Source organism: Hippopotamus amphibius, chromosome 7 (genome assembly GCF_030028045.1).
Source record: "Hippopotamus amphibius kiboko isolate mHipAmp2 chromosome 7, mHipAmp2.hap2, whole genome shotgun sequence".
In the NCBI taxonomy this organism is placed as follows: domain Eukaryota; kingdom Metazoa; phylum Chordata; class Mammalia; order Artiodactyla; family Hippopotamidae; genus Hippopotamus; species Hippopotamus amphibius.
Genome location: NC_080192.1, coordinates 85,717,258 through 85,735,177, shown reverse-complemented (window position 1 = coordinate 85,735,177; position 17,920 = coordinate 85,717,258). Strand labels below are relative to the sequence as shown.

At 39.8% G+C, this 17,920-nt stretch overlaps 1 protein-coding gene across 1 annotated transcript in view; it reads left to right on the top strand.

Annotated features, from left to right (window-relative positions):
- The window catches only part of SEMA4F (ssemaphorin 4F), a 38,399-nt gene extending 23,875 nt beyond the window's left edge, over positions 1-14,524 (top strand). The window contains exon 13 of the mRNA XM_057743668.1: positions 14,468-14,524. Within this exon, the coding sequence (XP_057599651.1) occupies positions 14,468-14,495 (28 nt within the window). The 3' untranslated portion in view covers positions 14,496-14,524. The remainder of the gene's footprint in view (positions 1-14,467) is intronic.
- The last annotated feature ends 3,396 nt before the right edge of the window (positions 14,525-17,920 follow it).

Genomic DNA, 17,920 nt, shown 5'->3' with positions numbered 1-17,920 from the left:
CAAGGAATAGTGTGAATAGCTGATTGCGTTATCTTTGGATGGTGTGCGTATGGGATAGGAGAGGATCTGATGATAAGGGAGGTGAAGAAGGGTGCAGGGTTCCTGTAGGGAGAATTGTGAGGATTCTGGCAACCACAGACCTGATTGACTTTCGTGCATAAAAGCAGCCAGGGAGAGGGTTGGGGATGGGGCTTGTGTTTGTGTTTACCTCCAAACTCTAAAGCTTGCCTGCCTTTCCTCACTCTTAAGTTCCCCTCTGGTTTTGGTTCTGGTCCCTGGTCCATAAATCGTGACCCTCATCTTGTCACCCCTAACCAGTGGTCTGCTGCTACCCACGTGACCGTATTGAAAATAGAGCTGGAAAGAGATGCTCACTGTTGGCTCTCATGAACTAAGCAAATTCCAGCATACCACTGGCCCTAACCCAACCAGAGACAGACTCACATCTTTTCCCAGGAGTCTCCTGGCTCCCTACCTTTCCCCAGTAGCCCCACAAGTGAAGGCAGGAGAGGGCTACTTTAGGTATCTGCTGGGCCTTGTCCCTCCTGGCTGTTCTGCCCCGTCAGAAGGGGGTGGTCGTGGCTACAACAGACTGTTCTTGGTCAACTGCATAGAGATCCTCTCTCAAGGGTGTGGGGATTCAGCTTGCCTTTTTGGTTGTAGTAGAGCCAAGGTTGAAATTTTTAGAATCATTTTCACCAACTGGAGGAAAAGCTAGCAATAAAAACAGTAAGAAATATTTCTGCAATTTTAAAATTCTTCCTGATGGGGCCCAGGGACAGTCCTCTCTGTGACATGGCAATTTGTGTGGCCAGCACCCAGAAGGTGTGGTCCCAGAGAGGTCCGTCTGGACTGATGTAGAACACCAGGGCCTGGTTGAGGTAGGGAGGGGCAAGCAATAGAGAGGATGACCTAGCTCCATGAAGATGTTAGTCAGAGGTGCTTGAAAGAGCCCAGATGAGGGGTCAGTTTCAGAGGGCTGCCACAGGTCCTCTGGAGAAATAAATGCAAGCCAGGAACTGTCTTCCTCTCTTTTTTTCCAAAGGTTCCCAGTCCATGGGACTGGGCTTTCCCTAGACACACTGGGCCTAGGGCTTAGGGTTACGGATGAATCGGGACCTGCCCACTGACACCCCTCTCATGGACCCCCAAGGCTTGGCAGTGCTGAGCCGCAGGCTAAAGGCTTTCACCACCTGCAGCTGGAGCCATGGTTGATGCAGAGGGAGTCAGCAACTGACCCTAAATCCAAAGATCAATATCACGCCCTCAGCTTCGGGCACATCCTTGGGGTTGAGGAGGCTGGGAATACAGTCCTCCCAGGGCTGAGGTTCACTCCAGGGACTCTCTGAAGGTTACGTGTAGAGGAGGCTGATCATTCCTCTCTGATCAGAGGCTGAGCAAGAGAACTCATGGGAAGAGCTCAGGCTTCAGGCCACTTCACTTCTGTCAGGTAAGGCGTTCTAATCAGCTGCAGAGGGATTCACTGGAATTCTCTCCTGCAAGCTCAAAAGTGCAAAGACTTGGCACACGTTCTCCTCACTCTCCTTTCAAGATACACTTAATTGTGTGTGATAGGTAAGCTATTCCTTTATAAGAAATGAGGAGGCAGAAGTGGCCCTTCCCTGAGGTGGGGATGGAGATGGCTGTTTTGTCCTTTAAGTGATGTAGAACAGTGTCCTGCTTCCATGCAGCTTCTCCAGAAGTGTCACCCGCCCTGGTGGGATAAAAGGTATGGATGCTGGAGACAGTCATGGTCTTGAAGATAATGGGGAGGTGTTTTGGTGTAGCAGGATAGAGCTGCCTATCCTTTGTGTGAGGTTGGATGATGAGTTTATCAGCAGAGGTCAGAGAACCAGAGGCTCTTCTTCCCTTTGCTGGGAGCCACACAAGTCCCCTGAATTCATGTTTAGTTCTAGGGAGATGGATGACCATCTCCAAGATGACTGAGATAAGAATATATTCTTCCTGAAGTGACTAGGAGCTCAGAACCAGGTTAATTTGATTTATAGGGATAAAGTAGTATTTTTTATACCTATGAGTTTGTGGAGAAAAATCCATGCACACTATAACCAATACCAGCATTTCTAAAACTAGCTTGAGTCCAGGCATTATGAACTGGCCTATAGATTGAGAGAGCGGAATTGACTAGATAGAGTAGAGCTGAATGACCACTAGTTGTCTGAAATGAAGGAGGTCTTTCTTCCAACCTTTTACAGGAGCCAGTCCCCCTAGTGTAGCATGTCCGCATATATATCTGCCAAATTAATTTTTTATCAGACTCAAAACCTATCACCTCTCAGATTTACTAGGTTTTGGCAGTTTGTGGTTTCATCATAGTACTATAGCTCATTGTACTGTAATCATCTTGTAATTCCCCGGTAAACATCCTTAGAAAGAAGGGAGTGTGAACCTGCTCCTAGTTGACAAACCAAGGTGTCCACATGCTACCGCTACAAAGGTTTATGGCAAAGCTTTCCTTGGAAGTGTTGCTAGATAATTTCTTATTCTTTTGGGTATTTATTGCTGTGCTGGTCAGGACAGTCTTTGTTATGACATATTAACATACAACCCTATATTCTTAGTGGTTTAAAACAACATGTTTCTTACACTACTTAGAAAGGAAGGAAGTTCTGACATGCTATAACTTGGATGAACCTTGAGGACATTATGATAAGCAAAATAAACCAGTCACAAATATAGTGTATGATTTCACTTATATGAGGTACTTAGAGTAATCAAATTCACAGAGACAGCAAGCATAATGGTGGTGGCCAGGGGCTGGGGCTGAGTGGGATGGGGTTTATTGTTCAATGCGTATAGGGTTTTAGTTTTACAAGGTGGAAAGAGGTCTGGAGATGGATGGTGGTGATGGTTGCACAATATTATGAAAGTATTTAATACTTCTGAACTGTACACTTAAAAATGGTTAAGATGGTAAGTTTTATGTGATTTTACCACAATTTTAAAAACTGGAAAAAATAAGGCACAGTCTCTGCCCCTTTGAAGCTCTTAATTCAGTGGGGAGGCAGATAAGTGAGCATCTAACAATACACTGAAAAAAGCACGATTGTGAAGGTATGTCCCAATCCCAAGCAACCCATAGACCCCTCATTCTTCTTCCATCTCTCTTTTTTTTAAACTTTTTATTTTATATTGGAATTGATTAACCATGTTGTGTTAGTGTCAGGTGTATAGCAAAGTGATTCTATTATGCATATACATGTATCTATTCTTTTTCAAATTCTTTTCCCATTTCGGCTGTTACATAATATTGAGCAGAGTTCCCTGTGCCATATAGCAGGTCCCTGTTGGTTATCCATTTTAAATATAGTAATGTGTATATGTCAATCCCAAGCTCCCTAATTATTCTTCACCCCATCCTTTCCCTCTGCTAACTATAAGTTTATTCTCTAAGTCTGTGAGTCTGTTTCTGTTTTGTGAATAAGTTCATTTGTATCATTTTTTTTTAGATTCTGCGTATGTGATATCATGCAATATTTTGTCTTTATCTGACTGACTTCACTCAGTATGACAATCTTTAGGTCCATCCTTATTGCTGCAAATGACATTATTTCCTTCTTTTTAATGGCTAAATAATATTCCATTGTATATATGTACCACACCTTTATCCATTCATCTGTTGATGGACATTTAGGTTATTTCCATGTCTTCACTATTGTAAACAGTGCTGCAATGAACATTGGGGTGCATGTATCCATTTGGACCATGGTTTTCTCTGGATATATGCCCAGGAGTGGGATTGTAGGATCATATGGTAGCTCTATTTTTAGCTTTTTTTTTTTTTTAAGAACTTTTATTGAGATATAGTTAACATACAATAAACTGCATATATTTACAGTGTACAATTTGGTATCCCAATCTCCCAGTTAATTCCCCCCCAAACCTCCCCATTTTCCCCACTTGGTGTCCATATGTTTGTTCTCTACATCTGTGCCTCTATTTCTGCCTTGCAAACCGGTTGATTTGTACCATTTTTCTATAGTCTGCATATATGTGTTAATATACGATATTTGTTTTTCTCTTTCTGACTCACTTCACTCTGTATGACAGTCTCTAGGTCCATCCATGTCTCTACAAATGTCCCAGTTTCATTGCTTTTTACAGCTGAGTAATATTCCATTCTATATACGTACCACATCTTTTTTATCCATTCATCTGTTGATGGACATTTAGGTTGCTTCCATGTCCTGGCTATTGTAAATAGTGCTGCAATGAACATTGGAGTGCATGTGTCTTTTTGAATTATGGTGTTCTCTGGGAATATGCCCAGCAGTGGGATTGCTGGGTCCTATGGTAACTCTATTTTTAGTTTTGCAAGGAACCTCCATACTGTTCTCCATAGTGGCTGTATCCATTTACATTCCCACCAACAGTGCAAGAGTGTTCCCTTTTCTCCACACCCTCTCCAGCATTTACTCTTTGTAGATTTTCTGATGATGCCCATTCTCACCGGTGTGAGGTGATACCTCATTGTAGTTTTGATTTGCATTTCTCTAATAATTAGTGATGTTGAGCAGCTTTTCATGTGCCTCTTGGCCATCTGTATGTCTTCTTTGGAGAAATGCCTATTTAGGTCTTCTGCCCATTTTTTGATTGGGTTGTTTGTTTTTTTGCTATTGAGCTGGATGAACTGTTTATATATTTTGGAGATTAATCCTTTGTCTGTTGATTCGTTTGCAAATATTTTCTCCCATTCTGAGGGTTGTCTTTTAGTCTTACTTATAGTTTCCTTTGCTGTGCAGAAGCATTTACGCTTCATTAGGTCCCACATATTTATTTTTGTTTTTATTTCCATTACTCTAGGGGGAGTGGATCAAAAAACATCTTTCTGCAATTTATGTCAGAGAGTGTTCTGCCTATTTTCCTCTAAGAGTTTTATAGTGTCCAGTCTTACATTCAGGTCTTTAATCCACTTTGAGTTTATTTTTGTGTATGGTGTTAAAGAGTGTTCTAATTTTATTTTTTTTTACATGTAGCTGTCCAGCTTTCCCAGCACCATTCATTGAAGAGATTGTCTTTCCTCCATTGTATAGTCTTGCCTCCTTTGTCATAGATTTTTTAAAAAGTATTTATTTATTTGTTGGCTGCATTGAGTCTTCATTGCTGTGCATGGGCTTTCTCTAGTCTTGGCAAGTTGGGGGCTATTCTTTGTTGTGGTGTGTGGGCTTCTCATTGTGGTGGCTTCTGTTGTTGCAGAGCATGGGCTCTAGGTGCACGGGGTTCAGTAGTTGCGGCACGTGGCCTCAATAGTTGTGGCTCACGGGCTCTAGAGTGCAGGCTCAGTAGTTGTGGTGCATGGGCTTAGTTGCTCTGCGGCATGTTGGATTTTCCTGGACCAGGTATCGAGCGCATATGCCCTGCATTGGCAGGCAGGTTCTTAACCACTGCACCAAGGAAGTCGACCTCTGTTGTAGATTAATTGACCATAGGTGCTTATTTCTGGGCTTTCTATCCTGTTCCATTGATCTATATATCTGTTTTTGTGCCAGTACCATACTGTTTTGATGAATATAGCTTTGCAGTATAATCTGACGTCAGAGCCTGATTCCTTCAGCTCCGTTTTTTTTTCTCAAGATTGCTTTGGCTCTTTGGGGTCTTTTGTGTTTCCATATAAATTTTAAGATTTTTTGTTCTAGTTCTGTGAAAAAAGCCATTGGTAATTTGATAGGGCTTGCATCGAATCTGTAGATTGCCTTGGGTGGTATAGTCACTTTGACAATATTGATTCTTCCAATCCAAGAGCATGGCATATCTTTCCATCTGTTTGTGTCTACTTTGATTTCATTCATCAGTGTCTTATAGTTTTTGGAGTAGAGGTCTTTGTCTCCTTAGGTAGGTTTATTCTTAGGTATTTTATTCTCTTAGATGTGATGGTAAATGAGATTGTTTCTTGAATTTCTCTTTCTGATCTTTCATTTTTAGTGTATAGAAATGGTACAGATTTCTGTGTATTAATTTCACAGCCTGCAACTTTACTGAATTCATTGATGAGCTCCAGTAGTTTTCTGGTAGTGTCTTTAGGATTTTCTATGTATAGTGTATGTCATCTGCAAACAGTGACAGTTTAACTTCTTCTTTTCCAATTTGGATTCCTCCTATTTCTTTTTCTTCTCTGATTGCCATAGCTAGGACTTCCAAAACTATGTTGAAGGAAAGTGGCAAGAATGGATATCCTTGTCTTGTTCCTGATCTTAAAGGAAATGCTTTCAGCTTTTCACTGTTGAGTATGATGTTAGCTGTAGGTTTGTCATATATGGCCTTTATTATGTTGAGGTATGTTTCCTCTATGCCCAATTTCTGGAGAGTTTTTTTTTATCATAAATGGGTGTTGAATTTTGTCAAAAGCTTTTTCTGCATCTATTGAGATGGTTTTTATTCTTCAATCTGTTGATATAGTGTATCACACTGATTGATTTATGGCTATTGAAAAATCCTTGCATCCCCAGGATAAATCCCACTTGATCATGGTGTATGATCCTTTTAATGTATTGTTGGATTTGGATTGCTAGTATTTTGTTGAGGATTTTTGTGTCTATGTTCACCAGTGATATTGGCCTGTAATTTTCTTTTTTTTTGTGGTATCTTTGTCTGGTCTTGGTATCAGGGTGATGGTGGCCTCACAGAATTAGTTTGGGAGTTTTCCTTCCTCTGCAATTTTTGGAACAGTTTCAGAAGGATAGGTGTTAACTATTCTCTAAATGTTTGATGGAATTCACCTGTGAAGCCATCTGGTCCTGGTCTTTTGTTTGTTGGGAGTTTTAAAATCACAGTTTCAATTTCAGTACTTGTGATTGGTCTGTTCATATTTTCTATTTCTTCCTGGTTCAGTCTTGGGAGATTGTACCTTTCTAAGAATTTGTCCATTTCTTCCAGGTTGTCCATTTTATTGGCATACAGTTGCTTGTAGTAGTCTCTTACGATCCTTTGTATTTCTGTGGGTGTCCATTGTAACTTCTCCATTTTCATTTCTAATTTTATTGATTTGAGTCCTCTTTTTTCTTGATAAGTCTGGCTAAAGGTTTATCGATTTTATTTATCTTTTGAAAGAACCAACCTTTTGTTTCAGTGATTTTTGGTATTGTTTTCTTTGTCTCTATTTCATTTATTTCTGCTCTGATCTTTACGATTTCTTTCCTTCTACTAACATAGGTTTTGTGTGTTCTTCTTTCTTTAGTTGCTGTGGGTATAAGGTTAAGTTTTTTTATTTGAGGTTTTTCTTGTTTCAGGAGGTAAGTTTGTGTTACTATAAACTTCCCTCTTAGAACTGCTTTTGCTGCATCCCATAGGTTTTGGATTGTTGTGCTTTCATTTTCATTTGTCTCTAGGTATTTTTGGATTTCCTCTTTGATTTCTTCAGCGATCCATTGGTTGTTTGGTAGCATATTGTTTAGCCTCCACATGTTTGTGTTTTTTACAGTTTTTTTCTTGTAGTTTATTTCTAATCTCATAGTGTTGTGGTGAGCAAAGATGCTTGATATGATTTCAGTTTTTTAAAATTTACTGAGTTTTGCTTTGTGGCCCAGCATGTGGTCAATCCTGGAGAATTTTCCATGTGAACATGAGAAGAATGTGTATTCTGACACTTTTGGATGGAATGCTCTATAAATGTCAATTAAGTCCATCTGGTCTAATGTGTCATTTAAGGCCTGTGCTGCCTTATTAATTTTCTGTCTGGATGATCTGTCCATTGATGAAAGTGGGGTGTTAAAGTCTCCCATTATTATTGTGTTACTATTAATTTCTTCTTTTATGGCTGTTAGTATTTGCCTTATATACTGAGGTACTCCTATGTGGGGTGCATATATATTTACAATTGTTATATCTTCTTCTTGGATTGATCCCTTGATCATTAGGTAGTGTCCTTCTTTGTCTCTTATAAGTCTTTATTTTAAAGTCTATTTTGTCTGATATGAGTATTGCTACTCCAGTTTTCTTTTGATTTCCATTTCTGTGGAATACCTTTTTCCATCCCCCCACTCTCAGTCTGTATGTGTCCCTAGGTCTGAAGTGGGTCTCTTGTAGACAGCATATATACAGGTCTTTTTTTGGTATCCATTCAGCTAGTCTGTGTCTTTTGGTTGGAGTATTTAATCCATTTCCATTTAAGGTAATTATTGATATGTGTGTTCTTATTGCCATTTTGTTAATTGTTTTGGGTTTGTTTTTGTAGGTCTTTTTTCTTCCCTTACTCTTTTGTTCTCTTCTCTTGTGGTTTGATGACCATCTTTAGTGTTGTGTTTTGGTTGCTTTTTCTTTTTTGTGTGCATATCTATTGTAGTTTTGGGGTTTGCTGTTCCCATGAGGTTTTGCTATAGCAGTCTATATCAAAAGATTGTTTGTCCAAGGTTGTTTTAAATTGCTGGTCTCTCCCACCTAGAGAGGTTCCTTTAGCATTTGTTGCAAAGCTGGTCTGGTGGTGCTGAATTCTCTTAGCTGTAAAGCTTTTGATTTCTCTGTCAAATCTGAATGAGAGCCTTGCTAGATAGAGTATTCTTGGTTGTAGGTTCTTCCCTTTCACCACTTTGAATATGTTGTGCCACTCCTTTCTGGCCTGCATAATTTCTGCTGAGAAATCAGCTTATAACCTTATGGGAATTCCCTTGTATGTTATTGTCATTTTTCCCTTGTAGCTTTTAATATTTTTTCTTTGTCTTTAATTCTTGTCAATTTGATTGCTATGTGTCTCAGCATGTTCCTCCTTGGGTTTCTCCTGCCTAGGACTCTCTGCACTTGCTGGACTTGGATGACTGTTTTCTTTCCCATGTTGGGGAAGTTTTCAGCTATTATCTCTTCAAATATTTTCTCAGGTCCTTTTTCTCTCTCTTCTCCTTCTGGGATCCCTATAATGCAAATGTAGGTGCATTTAATGTTGTCCTAGAGGTCTCTTAGACTGGCTTCATTTCATTTCTTTCTTTTTTCTTTCTTCTGTTCTGCAACAGTGATTTCCACCATTCTGTCTTCCAGCTCACTTATCAGTTCGTATGGCTCACTTATTATGCTATTGATTCCTTCTAATATATTTTTCATTTCAGTTATTGTATTGTTCATCTCTGTTTTTTCTTTAGGTCTTTGTTAAACATTTTTTGCATCTTCTTGAGCCTTGCCTCCATTCTTTTTCTGAGATCTTGGATCATGTTCATTATCATTATTCTGAATTGTTTTTCTGGTAGATTGGCTAGTTCCACTTCACTTAGTTGTTCTGGGGTTTCATCTTGTTCCTTCATCTGGGACAAATTACTCTGCCCTCTCATTTTGACTAACTTTCTGTGATTGTGGCTTCTGTTCTGCAGGCTGCAGGATTGTCATTCTTGCTTCTGCTGTCTGCCCTCTGTTGGATGAGGCTATCTAAGAGATTTGTGCAGGCTTCCTGATGGGAGGGGCTGGCTCCTTCTCAGTGGTGGGTGGAGCTGGATCTTGTCCCTCTGGTGGGCAGGGCCATTCTCAGGGAGATTTTAAACCACTTATCTGCTGATGGCTGGGGCTGTATTCCTGCCCTGTTGGTTGTTTGGCCTAAGGTGACCCAGAACTGGAGCCTACAGGTTGTTTGGTGGGGCTAATCGTGGCCTCTAGGAGGGCTCACGCCAATGAGTACTTCCCAGAATTGCTGCTGCCCATGTCTTTGTCCCCCCAGTGAGCCACAGCCAACCCCATTTTTTCAGGAGACCCTCCAATACTAGCAGGTAGGTCTGGCCCTGTCTCTTATGAGGTCACTGCTTTTTACCTCTCGGTGCTGGTGTGCATGAGACTTTGTGTGCATCCTCCAAGAGTGGAGTTTCTGTTTCCCCCAGTCCTGAGGAAGTCCTGCAATCAAACCCTATTGGCCTTCAAAGCCAGATTCTCTGGTGACTCCTCCTTCTGTTGCCGGACCCCTAGAATGGGAATCTTGACATGGGGCTCAGAACTTTCACTCCTGTGGGATAACATCTGTGATGTGATTGTTTTCCAGTTTGTGTATTTCCCACCCTGTGGGTATGGGATTTGATTTTATCATGATTGAATCCCTCCTACCAGCTTGTTGTGGCTTCTTCTTTGTCTTTAGATGTGGAGTATCTTTTTGGTAGGTTCCAAAGTCTTTTGTCAATGGTTGTTCAGCAGTTAGTTGTGATTTTGGTGTTTTTGTAAAAAGGGGGTGAACTCAGGTCCTTCTACTCTGCCATATTGAGCTAATCTCCTCTTACATTGCTTTTTAACTGGCAGCTTGAGAAACAGACTTGAGATACCAACAAAAACTTTGTACCCCTAATTGGGCTCCTGAAGATACTGAGACAGTCTAGCGTAGAATAGTCCAGTGAGACATATGTATGCCTTATATGGTCATTTTTGTGTTTTCAATTTTACATAATAAAACTTTAAAAAAACCCGATGTTTTTCTGTCTATGAAACTAGCAAAGATTTAAAAAAAGGTGGGTGATACTTTGTGCTGACAAGGGTTTGGGGGGAATTGGGTATTCTCCTATCCTATTTTTTTAAAAAAATTTCTTCATTTATCTTTTTATTTATTGGCTCTGTTGGGTCTTTGTTGCTGCTTGTGGGCTTTCTCTACTTGTGGTGAGAGGGGGCCACTCCTCATTGGGTGCATGGGCTTCTCATTGTGATGGCTTCTCTTGCTGTGGATCATGGGCTTTTGATGCATGGACCTCAGCAGTTGCAGTACATGGCCTCAATTGTTGTGGCTTGCAGGCTCTAGAGTGCAGGCTTAGCAGTTGTGGTGCATGGGCTTAGTTGCTCCGCAGCATGTGGGATCTTCCCAGACCAGGGCTTGAACCTGTGTCCCCTGCATTGGCAGGTGGATTCTTAACCACTGTGCCACCAGGGAAGCCTGCTCTCCTATCCTATTGTTGGAAGTGAAATTAGTACAAATTCTATGGAAGGCATTCTGGCAATATCTATTAAAAACATTAAAATGTATGTATCATTTGACTTTATAATTACACTTCTGGATATTTATTATTTTTAGGAAATGATGACATAAGTGTGCAAAGATGTATTTCTAAAGGTTTTCATTTTAGTATTAATTATATGCCTAAAATATTAGAAAAACTCAATTATTCAACAAGAGAAATTCAGTTAAATTAGACCTAATATTGACTTGAGAAAATATCCACAACATTTTTAAGTTAAAAAAAGAGAAAGCCATAAGAAAGAGAAGAGCAGCCCCTGACAGCCATGAGCTGGCCTGACATCACTGTGGGGACTTGGAGTTCTCCTGTTTCATAGAGCACCAACATCAATTAAGGCCACTCGGCAGTGTGATGGATTGCAACAAAAAAAAGACTATTCGGTAATCGTGTCTGCATACAGAAAAAACTGGAACATTGTTCAAACCACAAATATGACTAAGCATCTACCTGTCCCTGCTAATAGAATTGACTGCTACTTCTTTACTTATTCTTTACCAGCTGTAGTCTGGCACTAGTCATCTCTCCTTCTGGGTGAGATTTATTAAGGTACCCAAACATAGAATTACTCTGCTTCCTGGCAACACCCAATCTAGAGCAAAGCCTTGCTTCCTTAAACCCTCCTGCAAGCCACCTAGCACAAGCATGAGTGATGTTAGTTCATCCTAACAGCCTCTTTCTGAAACACCCCAAAGTTCCCTGTGTTGTGCAGTCTTCCTCGCTGTAGAGTGATAAACCCAACTACAGCTGTGTTTCTGGTGGTCTTTGGTTGGAGATCAATGACAACCAGTTTAGTCCATTATTGTTTGTAATATTGGGTTGGCCAAAAAGTTTGTTTGGGTTTTTCTGTAAGATGTAATGGAAAAAACCCAAACAAACTTTTTGGCCAACCCAATAGATATGTACTTCTGTCATCACAAAAATGTGTGGAATAATACACACCAAGTTGGCGGTGGTTATCTGATGAGAGATTTTACTTTTGATTTACTATTTTTTTTGGAGTTAGGGAGGGGAAGAAGGAGAAAAAAGGAAAGAAGAAGAAGAATGAGGAAAGAATAATGATGGTGGTGGTGGCAGTGGCTCTAAATGAAGTATTAAGTGTTGATAATGTTGTTATTGGACATCATTGGAAAATAAATATCTTTATTTTTTTCTTTAAATTTTCTACAATTAATATGCATTACACATGAATGAAAAATAATAGGAGTTACTTTTAAATGGAAGAAAATTGTGATTTTTCCAAGGAAAATACTATATGGCCATTTAACATTTTTAAATAATTAAAAAATTGAAGTATAATTTACAATGTTGTGTTAGTTTTAGGTGTACAGCAAAGTGATTCAGTTATACATATACATATATGTATATATATTTTTTGGATTCTTTTCCATTATAGGTTGTTACAAAATATTGAATATGGTTCCCTGTGCTATACAGTAGGTCCTTGTTTTTTATCTATTTTATATATAGTAGTGTGTATATGTTAATCCAAAATTCCTAATTTATCCCTCCCCACCCACTATCACCTTTGGTAACCATTAGTTTGTTTTCTATTTCTGTGAGTCTGTTTACATTTTGCAAATAAGTTCATTTATATCATTTTTTAGATTCCACGTATAAGTGATATCATATGATATTTGTCTTTATCTGTATAACTTGCTTCACTTAATAGGATCATCTCTAGGTCCATCCATGTTGTTGCAAATGCCATTATTTCATTCTTTTTTATGGCTGAATAATATTTTATATATATATGTATATGCATGCATACATACACACACACACATACATACACACCACAATATATGTATATACCACATCTTCTTTATCCATTCATTTGCTGATGGACACTTGGGTTGCTTCCATGTCTTGGCTATTGTAAATAGTGCTGCTATGAAAAATTTTTATTTTTGCAGTGATATCTTGTGCCTGACTAAAATTATACACAAGTCATGACTGAAGTTTGAAGGCTTCCAGTGGTCCAGATCACTTGCAGTACCAAGAAGGGTACAGTAGGTGTCACTATTTTCCAGAGAACTGCATATTGCTAATGAAGTCCCCTTCCAGCAGTGCCAATTCTAAACCAGTTATCTGTCTGCCAGATATACCTAATCTCTAACTTTGAGTACTATGTAGTTGTAATTTTTCTTCCTCTCATATTTTAATCTGTGACTCAATCCTGATACTCAATCCTGATACGAGAAACTACTACAGTAGAACACACTCCTTATTCCTTTTCATAGATAGAACTTTCACATACACATCCTATCTTTACAGTAATCTTTTGAAGTACTTCAGGCAGGTATTATATACTCCATTGTACAGAAGAAGAAAGTGAAGTTAACCAGAAAACTTCAGTCATGAACAGTTCATTGGTTCATCTTTCTTTCCCCTCCATGGGCTAGTTCTAGAAACTTGCACATACACAGCAAAACAACACTGTATGTGCTTTAAATGTATTAGTATATAAATGTATCAACAGTAAAAATACATTTGAGTCAGTTACTGAGAACTTCCATCTGAATGATGAGAATTGACCCATGTTGCTTGTGTAGTGTGGTTGTGTAAAAGCTCCTGATGAATGCACTGCAAAGAGGAGTCCTGAAATTTGGGCAGGTAGGCAGCCTTCAGAAGTCTGGGAGTTCTTTGCAAACACCTAGGCATCCTTGGGGAGCATGCTGAATGTGACTCATGTTTGTGTGTGGCTAGGAGTTATGTTACAAACATCCATTATTGTGCTCTGTGGTAATATCAGATGCATAGGGCTTCTTGCTTCTTCTTTGTGAGGTTTCACATTTTTCCAGCTCTTACATGTGATCATTATCCCGTTATCACCTTCCTGATGCTTGCCTTGTAGTTGCTGCTTTCCCTTTTTCTATTTTGCTTTTCCTCAAATGTTATGGAGTTAGAAATCAGATAAGCAAGATATATTTGATTAGACTATAGAAATGACTATAAAGTTAACCGGGTTAAAAGCCAATCTATCTGAAGGCATTTGTATGTTATTTCCTGGTTCAGACTGATAGGGAGCTGGTTCTGGAGAGATGAGGGTTGACTATGCCAATCTTTTTTAAAATCCCAAGATAATCAACACCAGTCTTGATGTCTGTCTACTGAGTCACCCTGGGACTTGGTCATTCACTCCAATGCTGTAGCAATTTGAAGGGTATGTTCCAGGCTGGGGTGAGGATGTCCAGCCTTATAGAGCTGGCCTGACCACCTCTGATGGCATGGCAGGTTCTGGACCAGGAGGAAACCTGGTGGAGTGTGGGACAAGTATGAGGTAGAAGAGGCTCAAGGGAAGGGCTGCTAGATTATGACACAAGTTGGCAAATCCAATCGTCTTCCTAGCAGGCATTTACAGCCTCCAGGGTGCAGTGTGGAGACTCGGGAAGAGGACTGATGCACCACATATAGTAACAGTCTGTGCCAGGCAATATGTCTGTGTATGATGAGGAAGCCAATGGCAGATGCAAGGTTCAGACACAAAATTGTGGCCAATAGGAATGAGGTAGCAGAATGGACCCAACCAGCTATCTCACATACAGGGCTGGGGCACAGGTGAGGAACATTTGATGCCTCCAAGAAACCTGAGATGCAGTTACTGGACCTGGCATGTTCTGCCCATGGCCTTCAGCCCAGAAGGAGGGCAAAGAAGCCTGGTATATGGAGGCTTGAGATTGCCAGAATGATTTCCAAATCTACCTACTGAGGAGGCAAAGACTTCTGGATGACTGCAAGGAAGAGCCCTCTCCACTTTGGGCAAGGTGGGCAGCCTTAGAGGGGTGGGAATTCTTTGCAGATAGCTAGAATGGGGCTAGGACTATGTGTAGGTGCTGACACCAGGGGCCATAGTCACCTGGGGAATCAGGCCCAGGACTGGGCCTTTCTGGAACTCATGGATCTGGGGCTCTCCTTCAGAGGGGAAGGGACCAGGCAGAACAGACTGATCTGGTTTTTCAGGGAGGTTAGGGTGAGTTGGGAAGTGGCCTTAGGTCACAAACACTAATCACTTTAGGAGAAAAACAGCTCATTCTAATGATCTTGAAATGAGTTTTGCAATACATGTCCAATGAACATGTGTTTGTGGGTGAAGGAGATTTATTATTTTTTTCCATCATATAAATATGCTTATTATAAATCATTCAAAAAATATGAAAAAGTATAGAAAATAAGAATTTGGAATATGGAACCCCACAGGCCAGAAATATAATCTCTAAATGTATTTTGGTGAATTTCCTTCCAGACTTTTCTTTATATATATATTTAATATATATATGTATTCGACATAAGTATATAAATATATATTTAAATTAAATCATATTATAATACTCTTTTGTAGCCTGTTTCTTCTACTTGATACTATACTGGGACACTTTTCCTCAATAACATGTGTAGTTCTACTCCATTGTTTTTAATAGATAATTATGCAGTTAAGATTCTTTTGCCTGATATTTCTTTTTTATGACCTTACATATTTATATAAATTTCATATCACATCACATATAATCCAATGATGTTTCTCATATATATATATATTTTGAATTTTATATTTTTGGCTGCGTTGGGTTTTCACTGTGGTATGTGGGCTTCTCAGTGCAGTGGTTTTTCTTGTTGCAGATCATGGCCCCTTGAGCACGTGGGCTTCAGTAGTTGCAGTCCTGGGCTCAGTAGTTGTGGCTCATGGGCTCTAGAGTGCAGGCTCAGGAGTTGTGGTGCATGGGCTTAGTAGCTCTGTGGCATGTGGGATCTTCCCGGACCAGGGATGGAACCTGTGTCCCCTGCATTGGCAGGTGGATTCTCAACCACTGAGCCACCAGGGAAGTCCCAAACCTGATATTTCTTGTTTTAACAAGTCTTCTATTAACATCATATCATCTGAGGGTAATGATAAATTTTTCTTTTTATTCTTATTTCAGCACATTGACCAGAACTTCTAGAACAAGCCCAGATACAGCTCATTCTTGATCTGAACCTAATTTAAATAGCAGTGCCTTTAAGATTTCACCATTGTTCTTCATGCTTCCTTTGGTTTCTAATACATTTATAGTATTAAAGGAGTCTCCTTCTATATTTCCAATACTAACAGGGTTTTATGTCTCTCTTTTAAGAGAATCAGGATGGGTGTTGAATTGGGTCAAACACCTTTCTGGTGTCCATTAAGATGATGGTACAGATTTTCCCCTTTAGCCTGCTAATGTCCTGGTGCTGAGTCTGCCTTGGTTTCTTGGAATGAATCCTGTGTTAGTGATTTTGCAACCTGGGAAGGGGAAGTTGCTGCTCTTGGAAATCTCATAGAAAAGGCACTATGCTTCAAGCCCTGTGCAAAACCCGCTCTTTTCACAGACTGCTGTGTGTGTGTGTTAGAATGAGTTGGGAAGCACTCAGCTTTTTAGTGTTAGATAACTAGATCGATAAAAATCTGACGCAGATAAACAGAATTTAGGTAGCTTGGCAACAGTCTATTCTTAGGTTTGATAAAACAGCCCCAGCACAGATAGTTGGGGCTGGAACTCTCGCATGTCTGTGTGTGGAGGGAGGAGATGGAGGTGAGAGGGAGTGGTTGTTGGATACCTTTCATATTTCTTTCTTTATACTCAAGCTTTCCCATAGCTGTGCACCCCCTTTTGCACTTAGATTTTCTAGGACCTGATGGAAGCAAGGAAGAGGGTTATCATTACCACTCACTGAGCATCTTCCCAGAGCCAGGCACGGTGCTGGGCGCTCTGAGTGTATTATTTCTAACCCTTCTTTCAACCACCCCGGGAGATCTTCTGTACCTTTTCTACAAATGAGGAAACTGAGAGCTCAGTTTTCTCAAGGCCCCCAGCTAGGAAGTGGTAGAGGCAGGATCTGAAGCCAAGTATGTCTGCTCCTTAAGTCATGCCCTGTTAACCTTGCCCATGCCCAACTTTGCTGGCATCCCACTCTGCTGGGAAAGGCTGACTGTTGGGGATGTGTCCTGATGATTAAAAACAGCACCCTTCAGCTTCTGGGTTATTCTTTTATTTTATTTATTTAAAAAAATATTTATTTATTTATTTGGCTGTGTCGGGTCTTAGTTGTGGCATGCAAACTTCTTAGTTGTGGCATGCGAGCTCTAGTTCCTTGACCAGGGATTGAACCTGGGCCCCCTGCACTGGGAGCGTGGAGTCTTAGCCACTGGACCACCAGGGAAGTCCCTGGATTATTCTTTTAAATAACAGCTCTGTGCTGCTAGCTCTATTTTTTTGTTGTCCTTGAATCAGTTCAAATTAACAAATGTTTATGGACTGTTTACTATGTGGAAGGCATAAGGCCAGGAAATATTGCTGTAGGAAATACTGAAGTGTAAATCAAGACCCGTATCTGGACAAATTGAGGTCCAGTCTTGCAAAACAATATGTAACTTGACTGGTTAACCTTAAAAATAACTACTCCACCAGATAATATTGCCAAACTGACTTTCCGGGGGTGGGGCTGTGTATATTTGAAAATATATACAGTCAGACTGATCTGCTCCTTTTTGGGACCCTCACACCACACACCAATGTAAACTCCAGGTCTATAAGTTTATTAAAAAATCTAACTCAAGCCATGGAAAAGCTAGCAAAGTTTACAGTATTCATTTCTATTGTAGAGGAATAGCCTAATAAGAATTGATGCTACAGAAACAAATGAAAGAATGATAAATAACAATGGAGAATTTCTCAAAGAGTTTAAATAAATAAGAATACAAGTTTATATAAGTCATATATACAATACTATGTAAATAGATACTATGTAAAATAGATAACTAATAGGGACCTACTATATAGCACAGGGAACTCTTCTCAGTACTCTGTAATGGTCTATATGGGAAAATAATCTAAAAAATAGAGGATATATCTATATGTATAACTGGTTCATTTTGTTGTACACCTGAAATTAACACAACATTGTAAATCAAATATACTCCAATAAAAATTTTAAAAAAGGTTACTTGGGTCATTCCCTCTAAGATCAGGAACAAGACAAGGATG